Source organism: Coturnix japonica, chromosome 2 (genome assembly GCF_001577835.2).
Source record: "Coturnix japonica isolate 7356 chromosome 2, Coturnix japonica 2.1, whole genome shotgun sequence".
Lineage (NCBI taxonomy): Eukaryota > Metazoa > Chordata > Aves > Galliformes > Phasianidae > Coturnix > Coturnix japonica.
Genome location: NC_029517.1, coordinates 66,698,499 through 66,720,285, shown reverse-complemented (window position 1 = coordinate 66,720,285; position 21,787 = coordinate 66,698,499). Strand labels below are relative to the sequence as shown.

Below are 21,787 nucleotides of genomic sequence, written 5' to 3'. Positions count from 1 at the left end.
CAGTCACAACAACATAGTCACCACCGTCAGCCAATTCATGCAGAAGAGGTGATTGAGACACTCCTCATTTTGTGCTGTGACAGCTGTGCATGGACACTCAGAATGTGGCTTGTATTTCATGTCACTGTCACCACCACTGAAATGCGCCACCCACTGCCTCGCTGTGCTCACATCCACTGCTAGGTTTCCAGAAACACTTAGCAAGTGTTGAGACTGGCACTAGGTGTCATTTATTTATTTATTTATTTTCCACACTGAGGAATTCAGTGACACACCTTTGCTTCATACTCACTTTCATGTCAGATGCCATTCTATCAGGCTGCCCCTTTGCTGTCACACAGCAACAAAATGTAATAGGACATTGACAGGAAGGTTCAGCCTCTACTGAAATACTGCCAGCATTCACCTCTGATGTTGTGAGCCAACATAATAAAAAAGGAGATAGTACTTTTGGAGCAGCCTTTGTACATCTTAAATAGCAAACCTCAGGCTACAGAGAGCCTGAGCTGTCTCTCAACAGCACATCTTCATGGTGGCAGTTGGGTGCTATGACTATAGAGGTATCTTTTAGAAAGAGTGGCCTGTGCAAATATAAGCCAGAATGGTACAACTAGTCATTCCAAAGAAGCTACAGGAGATGATTTTAAAATTACTGATTTTACCTTTGATTTAAACTGTACTGTGTAGTTTTTCAGAGCAACCAAAAATACACCTGTTAAATCCAAGAGTCTCAGCCAAAGGTAGAGGCTCTACTAGATCTACCTCATCTTGATTAAATTGGACCAAAAGCCAGGGAAGTCATGGAGAGATGATAATGATGAAATCGGACATTACCTTGTTCCTCTACCCAATCCTTCCTGAGACTATATGACAAGAAGCAACAGACAGGCGGAGATTCATGTCATGTTACAGGAGCCAATAAAAAAAGCAAGGGGACAGTTTTTCAGCTCATAGGGATGTCAAGAACATCATTACTTTTCCTTAAGTGTACAAATTAATTTCACAAAGGAAAATGTGAGGCCTCCAAATACATCCCAGCCTTCATCTCCTAGAAGCTTTGCTGCATCCACCTTGATAATGAAAAATATCACACACCTTCCATGTTCTAAGAAAGTGATTGCAAATTCCAGCTGGGACTGCACATTTGTCCACCATATAGTTTGGTGTTCCTTTTCAGATGTTCCTGTGCCCTGATGCTGGATGATCTGTTTGGGATGACATATGAGACCTGGCAACATCAATGTACCACATGCAGTTACTCTCAGACACCCCAGCAGAGCATTAGCAAAGTGCTATCATACACACTTGTTTTGGCAAGCTAGTGGTTGAATAAGACGACACTAAAAGGAAGCTAAATGTTGTCTGATTACAAGCAAGACAATCCTAAGAGATGCAAAGGAACAGCTATGCATTTACTACAAGCCACTGAAATGGATCAAGAAATATATTCATGCACTACAACAATATCTCTAATGCTGAGGTAATATCAGTGAGTGATAACATTATTTGTGCATCAGTATTCTCAAAAGAACAGGTTTTGTTCATTAGTCAAGGAATCCATAAGTGAACCCTGTCATAATGTGGCATTAGCTATTTCTAAACAGAGGCAGAAGCTATTATAGTAGCATGAACTGATACAAAATAGCGCCATTTGCAAACTGAAAATATGAAAAAGAGAAGGAAGGAAGAGCTGTCCTGTGACAGAATACTGATTTGGGTTATCTCTTCCAATCCCTTCCCCACATAACCAATATTTTCCAGCTGTATTGCTGTGACAGGCAGTGATGTTATTAATGATCAAAATTCCAAAAATTGATTTTAATTGAATTTAATTAAAAAAAAAAAAAAAGATTTCTATAAACCTCACTTACTTCTGAAGAATCCCAAGCCTTAACAAGAGAAACAAGCCACCTATACAAACCATCAAAAAACATTTCTAAGTGAGTAAGTGACGCATTCAGAAAAGAAAAACCACAGAAGAGGAAATTAACTGCACACATGGGCAGGGATCAGAGCGTAAAATAGGACAGAGGGATGACGCAAGAAGATTCAGAACGCCAAGTTTGTTTGGGCAGGTTGATATCAGATGGTCTCAAATGCTCTGGTAACAGCAGAGCAAGCAGAGAGTCTGCCCTTCCATTACATGTGTCACCCCCTGCACTTCACCCCCTTTTTACACACTGCCTTCTCTTTAAGAGTGAAGAGCTTGTGGCCCTTTGCGGTTCATCAAATAGCTCTGTATTGTATTGCTGACATATTTAACTTGATACAGAATATATCAAACTAGGCATATTATTCAGAAATACAATAAATACCTAGAAAAGATCATTACTGTTAAGTATAGGAAATGCTGAACTGCTTTTATCACTCTCACTGGCGCTTTGTTTCCTTTTTCGGACTGCCCATACGGAACCAATTTTTTTGTTGTGTATTCAGTGTTAACCTGATGTTTATATTTAAGTGGCTTACATATCCCAGTACTTTCAACTAGGTTCTCTGAATAGAGGACAGGGAGGTAAGATGCTAGCAAATGATGGCAACAAAGCTATGGCTTAAAGAAGGAGAGAAATCAATTAGAAGAGATGGGGCTGAAACATGCCAGCTGCCTGCACTTTAAGGACAGCAGCAATTGCTGTGGCCTCTTAGCAGTGTTTATATGTCAAGACAGTGTAATAAAAACAAAAGGAGTTTGATCCATTGTGAGCAATTCCATCTTTTTGTTGTAGTTATTCTTAAAATTTCTCATATCAATGATACAGCCCATAAGAGGCTGCTTAAATTTCTCCCATAGGAACATGAGCATTTTCACCCTAAAACACAGGGCTTAGTCATGGGTTTATGTAAGGTTGATGCAATCACAGAATCAGAACATCCCAGGTTGGAAGGAATCCATAAAGATCACTGAGTTCAGCTACTGGATCCACACAGGACCACCAAAATTCAGACCATATGACTGAGAGAGTAGTTTCAGATGACAAACTTGGTGCTATGACCAGTGCCCTGGGGAGGCTGTTTCAGAGCCCGATCACTCTCTGGTGAATAACCTTTTCCAGATATCCATCCTGAGCCTTCCCTGATGCAGCTTCATGCTGTTTTCTTGTATTCTATTGCCGGGAATCAGAAAAAGGAGATCAGCACTGCCCCTCTACTTCCCTTGTGAGGAAGCCATAGGCTGCAATGAGGTCTCCTCTAAGCTGAACAAACCAAGGGACCTCAGTCTTTCCTTAAACATCTTCCCCTCTAGGCCTTTCACCATCTTTGTAGCCCTCCTTTGGATACTCTCCAATAGTTTTATGTACTTTCTGTACTGTGGTGCCCAAAACTGCATGTTACTGAAAGTGAGGCTGCACAGCACAACATAGAGTGGGACAATCACTCCCCTTGACCAGCTAAGAATGCCACGCTTAATGCAATCCACGATACAGTTGGCCATCCTGGCTATCTGGGCACACTGTTGACTCATGTTCAACTTGCTGTTGACCAAGACCCCCAAATCTCATTTAGCAGGGCTTCTCTCTGGCATCTTATTCCTTCTATAGCCAAGGCTGCCCCCTTCCAGATGGAAAATATGGCCTTTGTTCTTGTTAAACTTCAACCAGCTGCAGACTGTCCAGCTCTCTAATTTGTCTAGATCTCTCTGTAAGGCCTCTCCACCCTCAATGGAGTCAGCAGCTCCTCCTAGGTTAATATCGTCAGCCAACTTACCCAAACTATCTTTTACTCCTACACCCAAGCCATTTATGAAGACATTAAAGAGAAATGGCCCTAAAATGGAGCACTGGGGAATCCTGCTATTGACTGACTGCTAGCCTGATGTAACTTCATTACTATTATAACTCTTTGGGCCTGACCCATCAGCCAATTGCTCACCCACTGCACTATGTTTTTGCCAAGCTGTGTGCTGGACTTTTAGTCCAGAAGGATAACTGTGAAGAACAGTACCAAAAAACTTCACTGAAATCCAAAAAGACAACATCAACCTTGGTCAAATAGATGAGTGATATTTTCATAAAAGAAATTAAGTTGGTTAAATAGGACCTTTCTCTCATGAACTCATGTTGTCTGTGACCAGTAACCACACTGTCCTTCACGTGTTTTTCAATAACTCCCAGCATGATTTTCTCCATGATTTTACTAAGCACTGAAGTGAGAATGACAGGCCTGTAATTACCAGGGTCTTCCTTTTTGCTCTTCTCATAAATTGAAACAATGTTAGCCAGCTTCGAGTCAAATGGTATGTCTCTAGACTCCCAAGACCACTGAAAAATAACTGAGAGAGGTCTTGCAATGAATTTGGCCAGTTCTCTGGGTACCTTGTGATGAATTCCATCAGGTCCCTTCAACTTACATACTTCCAGGCAGAACCAAAAATCCCAGTAGTGTAATATTCAATAGTCAATACTGTAAACTGTATTTGGGCCAACGCATCTTCAGAGGCTCTTTCAGACAATCCCAGAGCTCTGCTGGGTGACTACTGGTGCAGCCTTCTTGTCAAAATGCCCCTCACCATTCACAGCATGGACATGCATAGAGTACACAACTGCTTTACTCTGGGGACAGACGTCGTTGCCACAGCCACATGAGCAGCTCATGGACTTGTCCTCAGCTGTGGTGGGGTTCCTGGAGGGATGGCCATATGAATGAAACAAAGCTTGTGCTCACTGCGAGCTTCCTAAGGTGAAGGACTGATCCCAATGAGTCTGAATATGGTAAACTGAGTAAAGATCACACCTTTCTGTGAAAGAAACATTTATCTCATCCTACAAAATGCTGAGGGCACTCATCTTTCAGAGCAGAAAGTGGTGCTGATGGGGGCAAGGTGCACTGTCAGGCTCCTGGTACCACTGGCATGTAGAATATATCTGCTCAACTGCAACAGCTTCCTTTGCCACAACATCACATTCATCTCCAATCAAACACTACACAGTTCAATTGACAAAAATAAACCTATTTATTTTATGATTTGTGCTGTCAAGCAGATATATTTCACCCTACAGTGAAAGACTCGTCCCTTTTTTCCCCCCTCTCTTTAAGGCAACTATACCTCAGAGACTGAAGACACACAGTGCATAATTACATGGGCTGTTGTAACCCCAAGCATGTTTTTCAGCTTCCTACACTTCACAGCAGGACCAGGTGCGCTGGTTTTCTTTTCTGCTTTTCCATTCTGTGAGGTTTACTTCTTTTATTCTCCAAAATATTTTAGGAGCTAGAAAAGGTACAATTGTAAATGACTGCAACGCCTCATAGCCACATACTGCTCATGCTCTGGAAATGGTAATGGAGGAGCAGCTACTGTTTGATATAATGTGAGAATTAATGAAGAAAAACTTACATTTATATACAGCTCTTGCGGGGATTATTGCTTTTGTAGAAGATAACTATTTCATTTCATAGTTACTTTTGTGGGAAGCAAAATAATCACCTCAGAGACAGTCTCTTAAGAGATGAAAAAGTAAATGTTCTTAAATTTTCTAGTTGAAAAAAATAGCAGAAAGTCTTCAGTTCCAGGTTAAAAATCACATATACATTTTTAATTTTGAAAAAATATTTACCTCTGGAAGCTCTAGAAAAGAGATGACAGCAGAAAAACAAGTGCTGGAATTCCTACAGCAACAGTATCTCAGTCCACGCTGATTTTCATGCATGTATGTACAAGATAAGAATTGTCATTTAAACAGCAAAAACCTGAATTATGGCACCATGTGATATGCATACTGGATAGGAACTCCAAATGAGATCTTTTGGGTATATGTATTCTTAATATTATGTATATGGCCACTTTGCTTCTATATAAAGACCCAAAACCCTGGATCCCCATGATTCTTGGCATTAGGCATAGAAGTAGCAAGAGGCAGCCCCGTTTTTTCCCCGAGAAAAAAGATCTAATAGAAGGCAGGTGAAAGGAAATCCCATCATTTCAGTTTTACAGCTCCAGAACTGTGATCCAAGACAGCACATGGACGGATGTGTCCAAAGCTTCCCAGAGATCCAATGCAGAAGTGTGAATGGAGTTACAAAACCCTCAATAGAGAACACTGGTCTGTCATGACGATAGAAATCACTTCTCTCTGTGCACTCTTCTCCCTTTCCTCCAATACACAGTTATGTAACTGCTTTCCACTTGAGCTTTTTTGCCAGATCCTTTGCACAAAAACCAGCAGTAACCCACTACACTTATTCATATTTTTCCTGGGTACTTTCTACCCTCAAAAGTTTTCGCACTACAGTAAAGAGATGTATCTGAACAGTGATTCAGAGCCACGCTCAGACACCTGCAAGAGGCCAAGATTCAGACTCAGAGTATAAACACTAAAGAAAATCCACCCAATGTGTTCTCCCTTTACTTGGCCCTAGTATCTACTGTTCTCTTGCTCATAAGTATGTCATCTTCTATGGCCCGGCAGCACCATAGCCCTCGCAGAGGCCTCTGAAATCACAGTACATTTAGAAGTACTTTGTACGTACCAGGAGATGGTTAGCATCACACACACCCGGTGCATCTGGATCTCTTCTAGTTCAAGCTCCCTGTTCTCTACAAGCTTATAATTCACCTTCCCATGTATACATTCAGACAGCATTTTCATCCCCCTCCATAGCTGTGGTAGTTTCAAAATACCTCCGTTTCTGTTGTCCTCCCAGTTCTTGCCTGTCTCGGGACTTCTGTAACTCCTCACCCAAGTTCTCCCATCATTTCCCTGCCAGCACACCAGCAGCATTCAGAGTTCAGTGCAGGTTGCTCTTCTATTCCTTGGGGTGTCTCATGCCGTTGTACATCTGACCTCTCCCTCTCAGTTTAGCCTAGCATGTCTGATTGCCTCGCTGACATTCTGCCCTGGATATTCTACAGCCGCTCAGACTTCACAGGATGAAACTAAACACCTCATTCTTCCCTCAGGAGAGGGAATTTCTGTTGCTATACCCTTTCTGCTCACCAAAGTTTTCAGTACTGATGCCTTATACACCTCTCTCTGTTTTCTATTTTCTGACTAATTTAGCATTAAATGCATCTGTGACTTTCAGTATGATGGCTAAAACATTTCCCATTTCCATTTGCATGCCCATAACCTCCGGCTCATCTTGTGAGCTTTCCCCTTCTCATTTTTTACCTCATCAAAATGCTGCATCCACATCACCTCGTCATCCTTACTTCAGGGAGTCCATCTGCATGTCCACATTCCTTCCGCAACTTCTCTCCAAATTAAATGACCTCCCTTTGAAGATACCATAGGGCTCAGCACCTGCCTCCAGCATTTCCTTTGGGTGCAGTGCTATCTATTCTGCTCTCATCTTGTGCCTTTTGCTAGATAGGTTAGTGGTCTTAGAATGATTTCCTCTTTTTCAGTATGAATTTTCCTTCCCCAGTTTTGTCAGTGCTGAGGAAGCAGAGTAAAATCATGACTAGAATCCAGGATTCACAACTAGATTTGGAAGGTATTTCAGCACTAAATCAATAGTACCCCACTGGCTTGCCTGTACTATAAGGACTGAATCCTGGTCTTTGTATGCAGTACCAACAATTGGAATAATTGCTTAGGTTGTAGGAGTTACAACCTGGTCTACCAACATATCTGTGGGCCTGAAACCTATCTAAACTATGTAAAGGTTTGGACAGCAGGGTGAAGTTTGCAATGATGGAAAAGGGTGTGCATTTCTATTAAAAGGAAGAACTAAGCTGTCCCCTCTTTTGGTATCTACAGGCTGTACAACTTCATTGACACCTAGATATCCCTACAGGCTTTTCCATATAAGTTTTTACCTGATATTCTTTACCTTTCCTGCTGATAACTACGATCACATCACAACTTCAGTTCACATATAATCCTTTCCCTCAAATCTTCTAAGGTCTAGAACTGGTACCAACCAGGGAGATACTCAGCCTGAAAAATGATTAGGTCAGAGTCAAGCCGCATACCTGAGACTACAGTTTCCTTACTTTCTAAAAGAAAGTCACAGCTGTGTATGCTGATGGGCAGGAAAGCAGTGAGGTTGTATTATTAGTCTATCATTTTTAAATGATGACCATGAAAGTCATTTGCTTGGGGATGAATGAAATCCTACCCCATAGAATGAAGGGGTGAAGACTGGTGGATGAGATGCTCCTGAAGTCTAGTGGCTGGAAGCCTCCATGCCCTATTCTTTGTCTCTCTGGGGTTGCTGGATTATATCCCCTTCCACGAGACACGCTCTTCACTCAGATTACCTAACAGTCTGAAGCTAAATAGTCAAACAAAAAAAAGGGAAGTACAGTTCTTAAATGTACACCTACTGGTCTGTTCATAGGCATCCATGCACATATGTATTCCATTAAAAAGGAGGAAAGCAATGCTCCTTTCTTACTGTGCTAAGATTTAAACTACAGGGTTGAAAAAAAAAAATAAAAAGAAAAAAAAAGACATAGATGCAGTCGATTTTCAGGTCAATTCAATTAATCTAGGAGAGCATATTCTTAATAAATGGCTTCATTTGCTTTTAAGGATAAATAATCCGTGCTAACAGCGTGAAGTACCTGCTGCTGCTGTGCATAGCTCTTCATTTAGTATCTGTGGGGCTTGCTGTCACCAGCAGCACATAAGAGGAAAGAAAACACTCAACATTTTGTATAGCATTCATCAGATTCTTCCCTTTGCTGTGGTGGCATAAGCAGTAAGAGTGCTTAACCCACTGTGGGTTTCCAGGCTTCCCAGGGTGTCTTCACCCTTTACACTGAAAGCAATTTTGTTCCACTTTAGCTGTGGTTTAATCCGAGAAAACTATCTTAATGCTGATCCCGAAGAGACATGAGCAAAACCACGGTCACTTTATTAAACCATAAACCTATAGTTGACAACAGACCATTAGATCCCAAATAGCATTTCCTTCTTTTGCACTAAGCAAATCGTGCCAGATTTGGTTAAACAAAACATAACAAAACATCAGTTTCAGAGATAAAAACTGAAAAATGAAGTGCCATCAACTACTGAGAAACCTCAGCTCGGAAAATGATAATTTCATATGCACATTTCTCACCAAAAAAGCCTTTCCCTGACCTTCAGAATACAAGATCCGCCTACTCCATCAGTTAGGGAGCTCTAAAGCAAGCACCTTCGATCCCAAGGAACACGGAAAACCACACAGCAAGACAAAGTAATACAACATCGAACAGGAATGTAGGTAACATCTGCGAGGCTGGTTTTTGCCTGAATGCTTTTATCCTTCTTTTAGTTCTCAGCTTCACCTCGTTGCTGACTTTGGCAAAATCCAAATAATTTGTCATCGTTGACTTCAAATATTTGCATTCACAAAAGCACAAAAAGCACATACGTACCTCTAAGCAACACCTGTGATCGATTACACCGTCACTCTCTGAATACCCTCTGGAGATTTTGCTCAGTCCCAAAAGGAGAGGGGGAAGGGATGAGAACAGTTGTCTGATGAAGAACACCGTATTAACTCCAATAAAAATACGATTTTCCCCACGCGTTTGACAGCATGGTGAAAATCACACTAGCCGGATTCCATGCAAAGCAGTCCTTCCAAACACTGAGTTGAGTCAAGCAAACTCTACTGCAGCACGATGAGGAAAAAGTTGATGTATCAAGGCAGAAACCCCAATCTAAAATTCAACGGAATGGTAACAAAACAGAATCAATACACACAGCAATTTCTATAGCAACTGGGGAAAAAAAAAAAAGAAAAAAAAGAAAAGAGTTGGCTCCTTAACTGCTAGCACAAAGCTTCTGTGGCAAATTAGGGGACCTGTCCCTATTGGCACTCCTCTGATCGACACGCTGAATCGATGCCCAGTGCGTTCCTCCTGCGCTCGCTCTCCTGCTTCCCTGGGCTCTTGTGCAGGGCACACCACGATCCCAGGCTGTGAGCGGAGCGCACACAAGCACACACGCGCAGCCCATGCCAGCACACACGCTCCTGCTCGCTCCTACACCCACAGCATCTCCGCACTCACCGTCACGGGCTTCCTCCCCGCGACTGCAGTTGCTGCAAATGTGTTTGATCTCCTTGCCTATGTGACAGTGTAGCACGAACGAGACATTGTTGTTGTTAGTGGCGGGCTCCTTCAGTGGCTTCATCCTCACTAGATAGAAAGCTTTCTTTTTAGGTTTCTCTCCGTTCATGCCTGAAACAGAGCCTTGCCCGCTGCCAGGAGAAGGAAAAGCCAGCATCCCAGGCTGCCTGGCGCGCGTGCAAGCCGCCATCCGCTCGCTCTTGCCTTGGCGTTCATCTGCCACACGCCACAGGGATCACGGGGAGGGCTAGGGGAGAGGGGAGGTGGGCGGTGGCAGGCGGCAGAGCTCCCCAGCTGTGCTGCCCCCCACGACCCTGCTGCTCCACCAATCCGGCCGGGCTGGGCTGGAGGATGCTCCGTGTCCCCCCGCATCCCCCACGCTGTGAGCATCCTCCCTTCGCTCCCCTCCTCCCATTCCCTGCCTCCTGCTCAGGCAGTCCCCCTCCCCCAGGTCCCCAGGAAGGATGCATGGGCACTAGTGCAGCCCGTTCCACAGTTATCAATATTTGATACACCAGGAGCCAGCCTGCTAGCTGGAAGAAGGCTGTGCCCTCCAGCCCCCCACAAGGCTCTGGCGGGCCTGGGTGCTGCAGCCAGCTCCTCTCCTCCAAATCCCTCCTGCTTTTCTCCTTGCTTGCTTCTTTTTTTAAAGACAGAAGAGTGCCTCTGCCTGCTCCTGTCCTGTGTGTGGCTTGCAGTGACAGCTATTGACAGCAGCTGGCACTGCCTAGGGACATCTGCACAGGACTGCTCTCCCTCACACTGAGGCTGAGCAGCACACAGGGTTGGGATTTCTTCAGAGAGCTCACCATGCGCACCCCTTTCTTTGCTTCTAGCCCAAGGCACAGCTGCCCAAGGAACAGCCAGACAGCCCCGGGTGTGCATGCACTTATGTCTGGGTGCTTTCATGGCTCCTGCAGCCTGAAGGGAATTGCAACCCTTAATCAGATGCCTTGCTAATCACTTGCTGCCCACATGCCCCAAAGCACGCCCTCTTTCCATGGCAAAGCAAACAGCCCGAGCACATCCTGAAGCTCACACAAGGAGGGGGATGCAAGGGAGAGGGTGCCTGCTTCCTTCAGGCTTTGGGGAAGAAAGACCAAAGAGGCGTTAACCTCAGCTATTCTGGTAGCTGTTACAGTAACATGAGTGCTGTTGCTTTAAATCTTCAGCAAGCTATCGGTTTGGCAAGCACAGAGCAGAGAGTACAATTGGGGCAGGCAAAACAAGGTAGAGAACAACACAATTTTCCTTATTTTTAGCCTTTTTTTTTTTTTTTTTTTTAACCATGCTAGAAGAAATCACCTAATTCCGCAGTTCTTTGCCCTTTTCACACCTTGTTGCCACATTTTCTCCTACAAGAGGTTACAATGGGCCTGATCCTCCTCAGCTACATGAGAAGCAGGCAGTAAGAATTCTGCCTAAAAGATGGAGCAGAAACTTAAGGATTCAGTGCCTGCTTTTCCATTTTCTCAAATGCACACACACACACACAAGATGCATGCAATGAAACCACTGACCTACTTGTTCTGCGTCATACTGATGCGGGTCCAACTTCTCACCTGGCACTACAGGGAGCTGAAGCCTTGAGATGTCACACTGCAAGAACTGAGAGCCTTCACTCTTCTCAGCAGCTCTCACAAATGAGACAAGGTGCTGTAAGGGCTTCATGCAGTTTTCACTAAGCCATGCAAAGCATCCTGCACATTGTGCTATGGTTAGGCTCAGGTTGAATGGAGTCAGTTGCCTCAGGTTAAGTGTTGCCCTGAAGGACATGATGTTGCAAGGCTGCTCATCTAAAATTCTCACCAGTTTCATACATAAGCGCGAGGAGAAAAGGAAATGTAGCACTACTGGAGAGCAAGCAGATGAATTCCTAAGATGTGCATTTCATGTAGCTGCAAGTTAATGCTCTGAGAAGCTGTCCCTTTGAATGGTTGATGCTGAGACAGTGTTTGCTCAATTGTATGTTTGGAAAGACAAAGCTGAGAAACAATCTGATCCCCTACCAGTCACACAGCAGTTTGGTCACTCACAGTAGATTTCCCTCTAACTTAATTATTGCCTACGAGAACACCCGTGATTCAGAAAATAATTAGGTAAGCAGAAGACATGGCTAGTCAGAATTCACCTCCTGAACTTCCTCGAGTTCAGTGCTGCCTGTCATGGGCATCCAGCACTGCTGTGCTAAAGAAATACATTAGGAAGGGAATGTAAATTCCAGCATCAGCTTCCCTGTATTTTGGTAATGCTGTCTTCTGGGCAGTATTGGGGTGCTGTGCCTCACCTGTTTTAGGAAAGGAAACTACAGTGAGTTCAGCAGAGCTGGATACCAGCTAGGCTGGTTTTCAGAGGCAAATGGCCTTGTGGTTAGGGAACATGGGTAGGACTCGGGGCATGAAAAACTGGGTCAGACCATCAGTTTTTTTGCAGTCTCCTTCCGTGACCTTGGACAGATTACTCAGATTGTCTTGACATCTCAGCTCCTATGCTAAAGAGCAGTCATATCAATATTTCTGTTTCTCAGACAAATTCTATGCAATCACACTGCAAGGTGCTCCAAAAGTGTGTGCGTATGACAGTGAAGGAACAAAAACTATTCAAACACTGCACTTCAGAAGGAAACAAAAACACTTTCCATTAGGCTAAGTGTGAATGGTTCACTCAGTTTGAACTTAATGCTTTATTTTCAAAAGTCCTTGGATTTTCTTTCAAGTGTTTTAGTCTTTCTCTTCCTTTTTATTCTAAAACTGTAAAATACACCTCAGAGCTGTAAACAGTTTGGGTATGTAAAACTCGTTTTTGTTTTTGTTTTTGTTTTTCAGTGTCACCATAACTATCTTCTGTCCCCAAACAGCTTTTACAGATGAATGGAAGCAGCCTCCTTCTCTATCTTCATTTAGAGACTGAATGAGATTATGTGCCTATTCCTAAAAGTCTTAAGCAATTTAGTCCAGGTTCACCAGTCTGTGGTACAGTGGGAAAACAACCGAGCGTTACAGGAATGGACTGAGCTTTTTCAAGCAGGTCCCAGGAGACTGCAGAAGCCCAACTGTCTGGGGACATCTGGGAATTAAACAACTCCTTCATGGAATCATATCCACCGTTTCCATGTGGGTATGAACCCAAAATTATCACAGAGAAAGGTCAGTGCATGTTTTCTTGCAGGTGCGATGTATTTTAAATGCAAACAAGTCCTGGAGCCATCTGCCAGCACATCTCTTGTAACATGCACTTTGCTACAATATGCAAATTGCCTTCATTCCTAAGAGCTGTCTTATAGAGAAGCTGAATTTGACACAGCTCATGAAACAAAAATATGTTTAATTATGATCTGCGTAATTATGGTGAAAGCTGCTGCTGCTAATCAGTTCCAGGACAAATAATGTAGAATGAACATACTACAGTATTCCTGCAGAAAAGGACTTGCTTTGTCTTGTTTTTAAAGATAAGATTAAAAAATAAAAATAAAAAAAAGCTTAATAACTCTTCCACTGCTTCAATAAGTGGCTGCAAATGCTGGCATAATTTTATTGCGCAGTGGACACCAAAATCAATGAAGAGGAAGTCAGACAGTTGGTTATCTGACAGTAAATCAACAAACTCGAGTTTTATTCCCACTCCAAATTCATTTCTTGTATAGCCTTGGGAAACCATGTGTGCAATCAGTTCCTCCCACCTCAGCCTTTCCCATTAAGAAAAGTGCCACTTTCAATGTCCATAGAGAAGCATCACCTTTAAACAGACAACTGGGAGAAGGATTCATATCTGCATCAAAACCTTTGAGGTTCCATGCTGTTTCTCCTGCAACATGACTCCTTTGCCTCAAATCCCATGGCTGAATATTTCTTGGGCCACCATGCCCTCCAATAATTCGTGAGAAGCAAAAAATAATGCTGGAACCAGTCAACCAAAAACAGACAAGTCTCTGCCCCTCAGAAAAGAAGATTTCTTGTTACTTAGTTCTTTAAGCAGTGTCACTGCTCACCCAGTGCCAGTAAGGACTCCTCTCAAATCTTCACTAAGCTTTTCAGCCAAACCATGGGGGCTTATCTGCAGGCAGGACAGGTTTCATTCTGCTTCCAGCACAAATAAATGGACATCAGAAATCATGTGGAAGCCTCTCAGACACATCTTCCTTGAAGTGTCACACTGAAGAGCCTGTGGCTAAGCATGCTGTCCTGGTGCTCGCAAGTTCACAATGCTACACAAATGCAAGTCTAACAGGGCAAGACTGCTTTTTTCTAAGCAGTTTAGCCTTTCTTACCAAAACATCATGATTCACTTGATTTACTGTCTATTTAGACAGTGATGTTTTTGCAGGGATGCCTCCGTACTTGGCAATTTTAACTAAATATTTCCATATCTTTCCTGTTTCTTCTGCCCACTGTAGTATGAATCCAGTGAAAATTTAAAAAAAAGAGATAATAAATTAACTAATTACCAGCTGCTCTGGTGATTAACGCATACATCTATGTTATATTGCACATATTAAAACCGATCAGCTTGCAGAGAAGATGAAAATATGTACAATCTGATCAACTGATAGAAACACGCAGACACTAACACTGTACCCCCTTTGGCAGCATCAACATTTAGATAGCATGACATATAGGGAGCAGCCAAGGGCTCCGAGTTTGTTCAGCCCAGAGCAGAGGAGCTGATGGGAGGCCTCATGGCGGCTGCAGCTCCTCATGAGGAACAGTGACAGTGAAAAGACTGGAGGGAACAGCATGGGGCTATTCAGGGGAGGGTCAGGCTGGGGGGTTAGAAAAGGTTCTTCACCAGAGGGTGTTCAGGCCCTGGAACAGGCTGCCCAGGGCAGTGGTCAGAGCCTCAAGTGCTGGAGTCCAAGGAGCATTTGGACAACATTCTCAGACAAGTCCAAGGAGTGTTTGGACAACATTATCAGACACTGGGATTAGATTTTGGGCCTTGTGTGGAGCCAAGGGTTGGACTTGATGATCCAGGTGGGTCCCTTCCAATACAGCGTATTCTATTATTTATTCAGGGACAAGAAATCCCTCAAATCCACCTTAGGACAGCTAACATTTGTTTAAGGAGTGTTGTCAGGTGGAGAATCCTCCTGCTTGTGTCAAAAACTGGACATGCTGCTCACCAGGCAGTTGGTGCAGCATTATCTGGCCTAAGATGAAGCTCCAGGGTGCAAGGCTGACAGCATTTTTGTGCTTTTCTGCTTACTGCATGGCTTATCAGCAAAACTAGGAGGGCAGGGAGGAGGGAGAATCAGCCTGAGACTCCTGCAAGCCAAAATAGAATATGACCTTTTTAGTTCTGCAGCTATAAACACATTCTTAAGCAACAATCCCATACTACTCACAGTCACAAGCCCCAGAGAGCCAGGTGATGAGTGCTGCACAAACAAAAACAAACTGAAGGGAGAAGAAAGGAAGGAAAGTGCTCTTTCTTGGCCTTTCTGTGTTTAGCAGTGCTGCTGAAGTAACTCATGGTTCATTTCTGCTCTACTTTGCAGGAATCTCCACGTCTTGTACACACACTTTGCCATAATGAAGTTCTCTCCATATTTAGGAGAAGCCCTGCTTTATTTCAATGTGATGCCATATGGTGTGATAAAAATGAACAGAAAAGGTTACACACATAAAACACATAAGCTTACAAACACCTGTTTGCCACAAGTGTGAAGCACTGCTGATGGTGAAGGGCTTCTAAGGATAGAAAGGAAGATGCCATCATACCCCGCAGGACAGACGGGAAGTTGCTGAGCTGCCATTTGAATGCTGAACAGTGCACACACACAAAAACCCAGACACATATGTGTAATTAATTCACAAAGGACTGAGGAAACTAAGGGTAAACATCAGCAGTGAGCCAGTGTGGAGACTATGTGTAAAACACCTGGGCAAGCAATCACTCATTCTCATTAGATGGTAATCAGAGAAGAGAATCTTTATGTTGAAATTATAGGGGAAGTTCTCTCTAGCAAAGTCACTGCACGTCACTCTTGTGCTCCCAATTTAGATATAGCTACAACCTCGAGGCCAACAAAAGCAGTTCTGAAAACCTCAGTGCAATTATGAGACTGAAACAAAAGAGAAATCTGCATCTAGTTCTGCCTGGCCAGTTCAGCAGCTTACATTGCTGTACATCAAAACATACACCAAAACACAACAGCATTGTTGACCTGAAGACTTAAACATGCAGTAGATTGACACTGGAAGAATACCAATTCCAACACATGTTGTGAATTTTCACTCCTCCCACCCCCAAAATACCTTTTCCTTTCTTACAAATAAAGAGTTCTGCATCTTCTCCTTCCCCACCCCACCCCACCCCCCAAAAAAAAACCCACTAGAGCCATCTTATATATATTTGCACAGAAAAAAACAACACCACTATAGAACCAAACCCACAGTGAAGAATCTGGCTGCATCTATCCCTCCTAACAGGGTTATGTTCCCCCACAGCACACTAACAAAAGCTTAGTGAGGGCTAAAGGGAGACCACATTTGTGTATGTGTGCGTGCCTAGCAAGCCCCTAGGGGAAAAAGCTGGATGTGACATTGTCACAAATACTCCTAGCCACAGAAATGACAAGGAGAGGGTCCAGAGGAATAGTTCAAGCCTTTACCATAAAGGCAGGCAAAGACTGGCCTGCTCTGGGTGACAAACAGGCAAGATGGTTCTCTCATCATGGGTTTGTTTTATACCTTTGCTTATGGATACAAGAATAAGGCACTTGTATTCTGTTGGCTGCAAGTAATACTACATCTAAAAAATGAAGTAAACAAGGCAATGGGAGGATTCCTGAGGTTTGCATTACAATTGTTACATAACAACACGATCAAATGTTTAGCTTAATGTAACACAGGAAATACAGCAGAAGTCCTGCATTTTCTATGTGCAGTGGAGCAATTTGAAATTGTGGAACTGATCAAACTGCGTGTGACAAACTGTCGACTTGCAGTAGCCTTTACTGGAGACTGCAGCACGCAAAGACAGTGCGGTAAAGCAGGTCACAGTCATCAGCTTTCAGAATATTACCAGGTTTTCTTACTACTTTCTCCAGAACCGTACATGCTTCAAGATGGGAGAAACACTTGAAAAAAAAGAATATCTACTTGCAATTGCTGGTGCCTAGAAATCTTGGGTGATCAATGTCAGGCATGTGAGAAAAACTCAGTCTTTCTAGATATAACACTTCACATATCATGAAACTCCATCCCTTTTTACAGTGCGTTGGATAGACATCATTATCACAAAATCCCAGAGGCCTAAGATTTTCCATTCCCTGTCACAGGCATTCCAGGACTGAGCTACACACAGTGCTCTGTCCGCCTGGGCTTCAGAGAGGTCTGAGTCATCTGGCTTTAAGGAAAATATAAGAAAATAGGTCAAACTGAACTTTCCATCACAGGCAATTGTAATGAAGTCAATCAGCTTGCACAAGCATTGCTCTCAGCACAAATTGCCCCTGCACTTCTGTCTACATGACTAATCAAATTAATTCTTGATGATATCGTGGCTTCCCAAAGAATACACATAGACTGCCATTCCCTGCTGATAATCTGTATTCTTATTGTCACTTCCTAGGTCCAAATTGTGGCAAAGGATAAGACTGTAGAAATCTTTGGTGAAGCAATACAGCCAGAACAAGTAAGAATGTGGCTTGAAATTGCTAGACAGACCAAAAGACTTATTTCGAAGCAATTAAATGGACAGTTATTATCTCAGAAATTCTCTACTGGCTACTGAGATCACCAGTCTAAAGCAGACAAAGTTACGATCAGAATATAATAGGGATGACTGGATTTTTTGCCTCTATAAATGACTCATATTAAGTCTGTTGCTCGTAGTTCAGAACAATTTACTTGAAGGTCAGGAGTGTGACTGTGCATTCAGAACACTCATTTAGGGAATACTTTCATTTAAAAAAGAAAAAAAAAGAAAAAGAAAAAAAAAGAAGAAAAAAAAGTGGAGGTAAATTAAGAATAAGTTTTGCAGACTTTGCCCCAAAAATCTCCCTTGTAATAACATTTCATACTCTTGCTCAAACTTTCCAAGCCTATGTCTTGCATGGGCCACTGGGTCAGCCATGTAGAACTAATGAGCTTTCATCTCAGCTACACTGCTCATGACAGATCCTCTGGTTTTCTGGGCAGTCGTGTTTGAAGCAACCTGAGACAGTCATAAGCTGTAAAAGCTGTAGAAGATGTTAATGTGGGGAAAGCCAGAGAGCAATTCCAGTAGGATCAGACCCTGACCAAGCCCAGAAGAAAGACAGGAGGCTAAGCTGAAGGAGCAAGTGATCTGCTTGCAAATTACTACAAATGATGGGCAATTCAAATGAGTAGAAAATCAGGCAGAGATTCAAGAGGGAACATGAGGGTGGTGGAAGCAGCAGGAAGAGAAAAAAATATGAAGGGAAGGAGGAGGAAAAGACAGAAGATTAGACAAGCAGTGAATAGATGTTACACTTTCAGGGTGCCTTTGAACTGGCAGGCCCTCCCAACCTTCAGAAGCTTCCCCACCACCAAAAAGCACTTTGTAATTACAGCTGAACGGTGCGGGAACCTGGAATACCCGAGCGGCTGCAAAGGAAGATTAAGGCATGCTGGCTGGAAGTGGAAGCTTTCATAAGCAACTGCTTCCACTGGGCCTGACAGTGGCACACGCTGTCAATCTCCTCACTTCAATAAGCGCTCACATTTTTCTCAAATTAGAAAAGAAAAACAACAAAAACGCAACACAGATCTCTAGGAACAGCATACAGTTTCCATACATATATCTAGCTTGTACTTTCACTGTGGACTGGGATAAAGCACAACAGACACAGTGATATTTGGGTCAAGTTTGGCTTTGTAGCAGTCCCATGCCATCATTTCTTCCTGTCCCCAGAGTTTAACGCAACCAGGTTAGTCTCTACAAACCAACAGACAAGACACGTGCCTTCAACACATCTTCCTGACAAAAGGCCATATGAAATATTGCTTTCCTCCTCAAAGCCCTCAATAGCAGTCAACAAAAGAAGCTGGAGTGTGCTGAAGGATCTGAAGAAAGCGCTGTATAATCAGTTCTTGATGAAATCCTGGAACATATTAAGTGAAATTTGCTGAGCTTTCTAACATCTGCCTGTCGGATAATTATAAAGCCTAAAGATTCAGATTGGATTTTAGTAATTTTTCAGGATCTTGTAGAAAAGAAGGAAATGCTAACCCCTACCACGGCTTAAATCTAAAGCAGCTTTCTTAGTGATGTATTGTCATAACATATTAGCTATACTACTCTTTGAAATCTTAGCCATCATGTGTGCGAATTATAAGAACTTACTACTGTTTTGGTTTTTTTTTTGTGTGTGTATTTGTTTGTTTGTTTGTTTAGCTTTTTATGGATCCAACTGCTCCACCACCATGATCCTGTGCTGATCACAATGTCTATCTGCTGAAGCAGACAAAGGACAAAGGTAGGAGTAGTACAAAATGTACTAAAAGAATTCGCTTTTACTTCAAGTTTCAACAGGATCTGAATGTATGACAGAAACCTGAAGTGGAAAGTCTGCAGTACAACGCACATTTCATTCACAGTGGAAGAGATGCAGAAAAATGGTGGAAATACCTACTGCAGAACTTTTTTTTTTAATTGCTTTGTATTACTGAAACTCCAAGGAATCCCAGCAGAATTGAAGAACTGCAGTATGCAATGCACTCTGAGTCAACATTTCAACAAGCTTTCTGTTCTAATGACCTTTTCCTTCAAATTTTCTCTAAGTCCAATATACTCTGAGCTTAAAGAAGCCCGTCTTTGAGACTCTGTTAAGGCTCTAGGTGCATCACGATGTCAAGAACAGATCACAGAATCACAGAACTGTAGGGGTTGGAAGGGACTTCCAGAGATCATCGAGTCCAACCCCCCTGCCAAAGCAGATTCCCTACACCAGGTCGCACAGGTAGGCATCCAGGCAGGTCTTAAATATCTCCAGAGAAGGAGACTCCACAACGCCTCTGGGCAGCCTGTTCCAGTGCTCCATCACCCTCACCGTAAAGAAGTTCTTGTGCACATTCGTGCAGAACTTCCTATGCTCCAGTTTCTGTCCGTTCCCCCTTGTCCTGTCTCCACACACTGCTGAAAAGAGTCTGTTCTCGCCACTTTGCCCCCCACACCTCAGATACTTATAGACCTAGATCAGGTCCCCTCTCAGTCTTCTTTTCTCAAGGCTAAACAGACCCAGTTCACTCAGCCTTTCTTCACAGGGGAGATGCTCCAGGACCTTCACCATCTTTGTGGCCCTCCGCTGGACTCTTTCCAAGAAATCCCTGTCTTTTTTGTACTGGGGAGCTCAGAACTGGACACAGTACTCCAGATGAGGCCTTACCAGGGCAGAGGGTGAGGATCACCTCCCTTGACCTGCAGGCCATGATCTTTTTAATGCACCCCAGAATGCCGTTGGCCTTTTTTGCCACCAGGACACACTGCTGGCTCATGGCCAACCAGGACATCCATGTCCACCTCTACAGAGCTCCTCTCCAGCAGGCCATCCCCCAACCTGTTCTGCTGCACGCAATTATTCCTCCCCAGGTGCAAAACTCTACACTTGCTTTCATTAAACCTTATCCAGTTTCTTACTGCCCAGCTCTCCAGCCCATCCAGGTCTTGCTGAATGGCAGCACAGCCTTCAGGTGTGTCAGCCAATCCTCCTAACTTCGTATCATCAGTATTTCAGTTGGACATGACCATCCTAATAGCACTTTGTGATGAACCTGCTGAGTTGCACACATGAGGATACACCTAGTTTGTCAGAGTTCTCTCAGAGAAACCCTACGGCTTTCTTCCTCATGGGACCTTCAACTTCTCTTCTTGAGAGACCTCTCTCAAGATGCAAAAAAGGTTTTCACATCAAGGTGCTGCTTTTCTTCTGCCCCTATTTTCTAGCTGCTTTGAGAAATCCTGAACTATGCACATTTTCTAACTACGTCTTGTAACCTTCCCTGACAGAGGCTCATCCATCACTTCTGAACAGCTTCTGTCTAAAGGAACGTGCTCTCTGTGCTCTGGTTGACAGAGGACAAATCTCTGGGCACACACAAGTATCACACAACAAAGCATGTGCCCGAGGGACATCTCCCTTGATATCTGAACAGAAACACAGAAGTACAGATGGAAAAGATTCCATCTCCTGACAATACAGGACACCAACAGTCACTGCATGTGCAAGAGAAGGAATTTTGTAAGGCTAATCTGGCCTCCAATAGGAGGCACAGAGACCAGTAAGGGAGGGAACAAGTGTTTGCTTTGCTCTTTCTCTTGTTCTTCTGACCAAAGCAGGACTTCACAGCAAAAAAAGGTGACAAAATAAGAACACGAGTTGTAGAAAATGAAGTGGCTTATTATAAAGCTATTATGAATAGTTGGCTTGCTGCTTAGCTAAGGGATAACGAAGTTAGCAATTAGAGATGATGAATGGTTGAAGGGGTTTTATAATGATATGAAAAGATTTTCATCTTCATATCAGACACATTGAATTCGGGTCAAGTCAGTGCCAACTGAACGTGAATGCCATATGATTCATTTCATCAGGCTGCGTGGAATAAGCTTGGTCTCTTGTAAGCTCTTTAGGATGAGGGCTTATTCATAAGTAATTATCTGTAATAAAGACCTCAACCTGCATGAGGAGCTGCTTTACACAAGGTATTTTTCAAACAGCTCAGCCTTGAAAAGGTAGAGAATATCACCTTAATTTCTATATGACAAAGAGAAACTGGGCATAGCTTGTCTTGTGTCTTACAAAAACAGTGTGTCAGAGCC

The 21,787-nt window shown here is 43.2% G+C and overlaps 1 protein-coding gene across 12 annotated transcripts in view; it reads right to left on the bottom strand.

Annotated features, from left to right (window-relative positions):
• Window positions 1–21,787, bottom strand: part of PHACTR1 (phosphatase and actin regulator 1) — a 259,864-nt gene that overhangs the window by 122,005 nt on the left and 116,072 nt on the right. The window contains exon 1 of one of the 12 annotated variants that reach the window (XM_015854716.2): window positions 9,947–10,237. The exons of 10 other annotated variants lie outside the window; for them this stretch is intronic. In XM_015854716.2, the coding sequence (XP_015710202.1) occupies window positions 9,947–10,196 (250 nt within the window). In that variant the 5' untranslated portion in view covers window positions 10,197–10,237. Of the gene's footprint in view, window positions 1–9,307; window positions 9,870–9,946; window positions 10,238–21,787 lie in introns of those variants that run through there. One more of the 12 variants, XM_015854718.2, reaches the window with a different exon arrangement.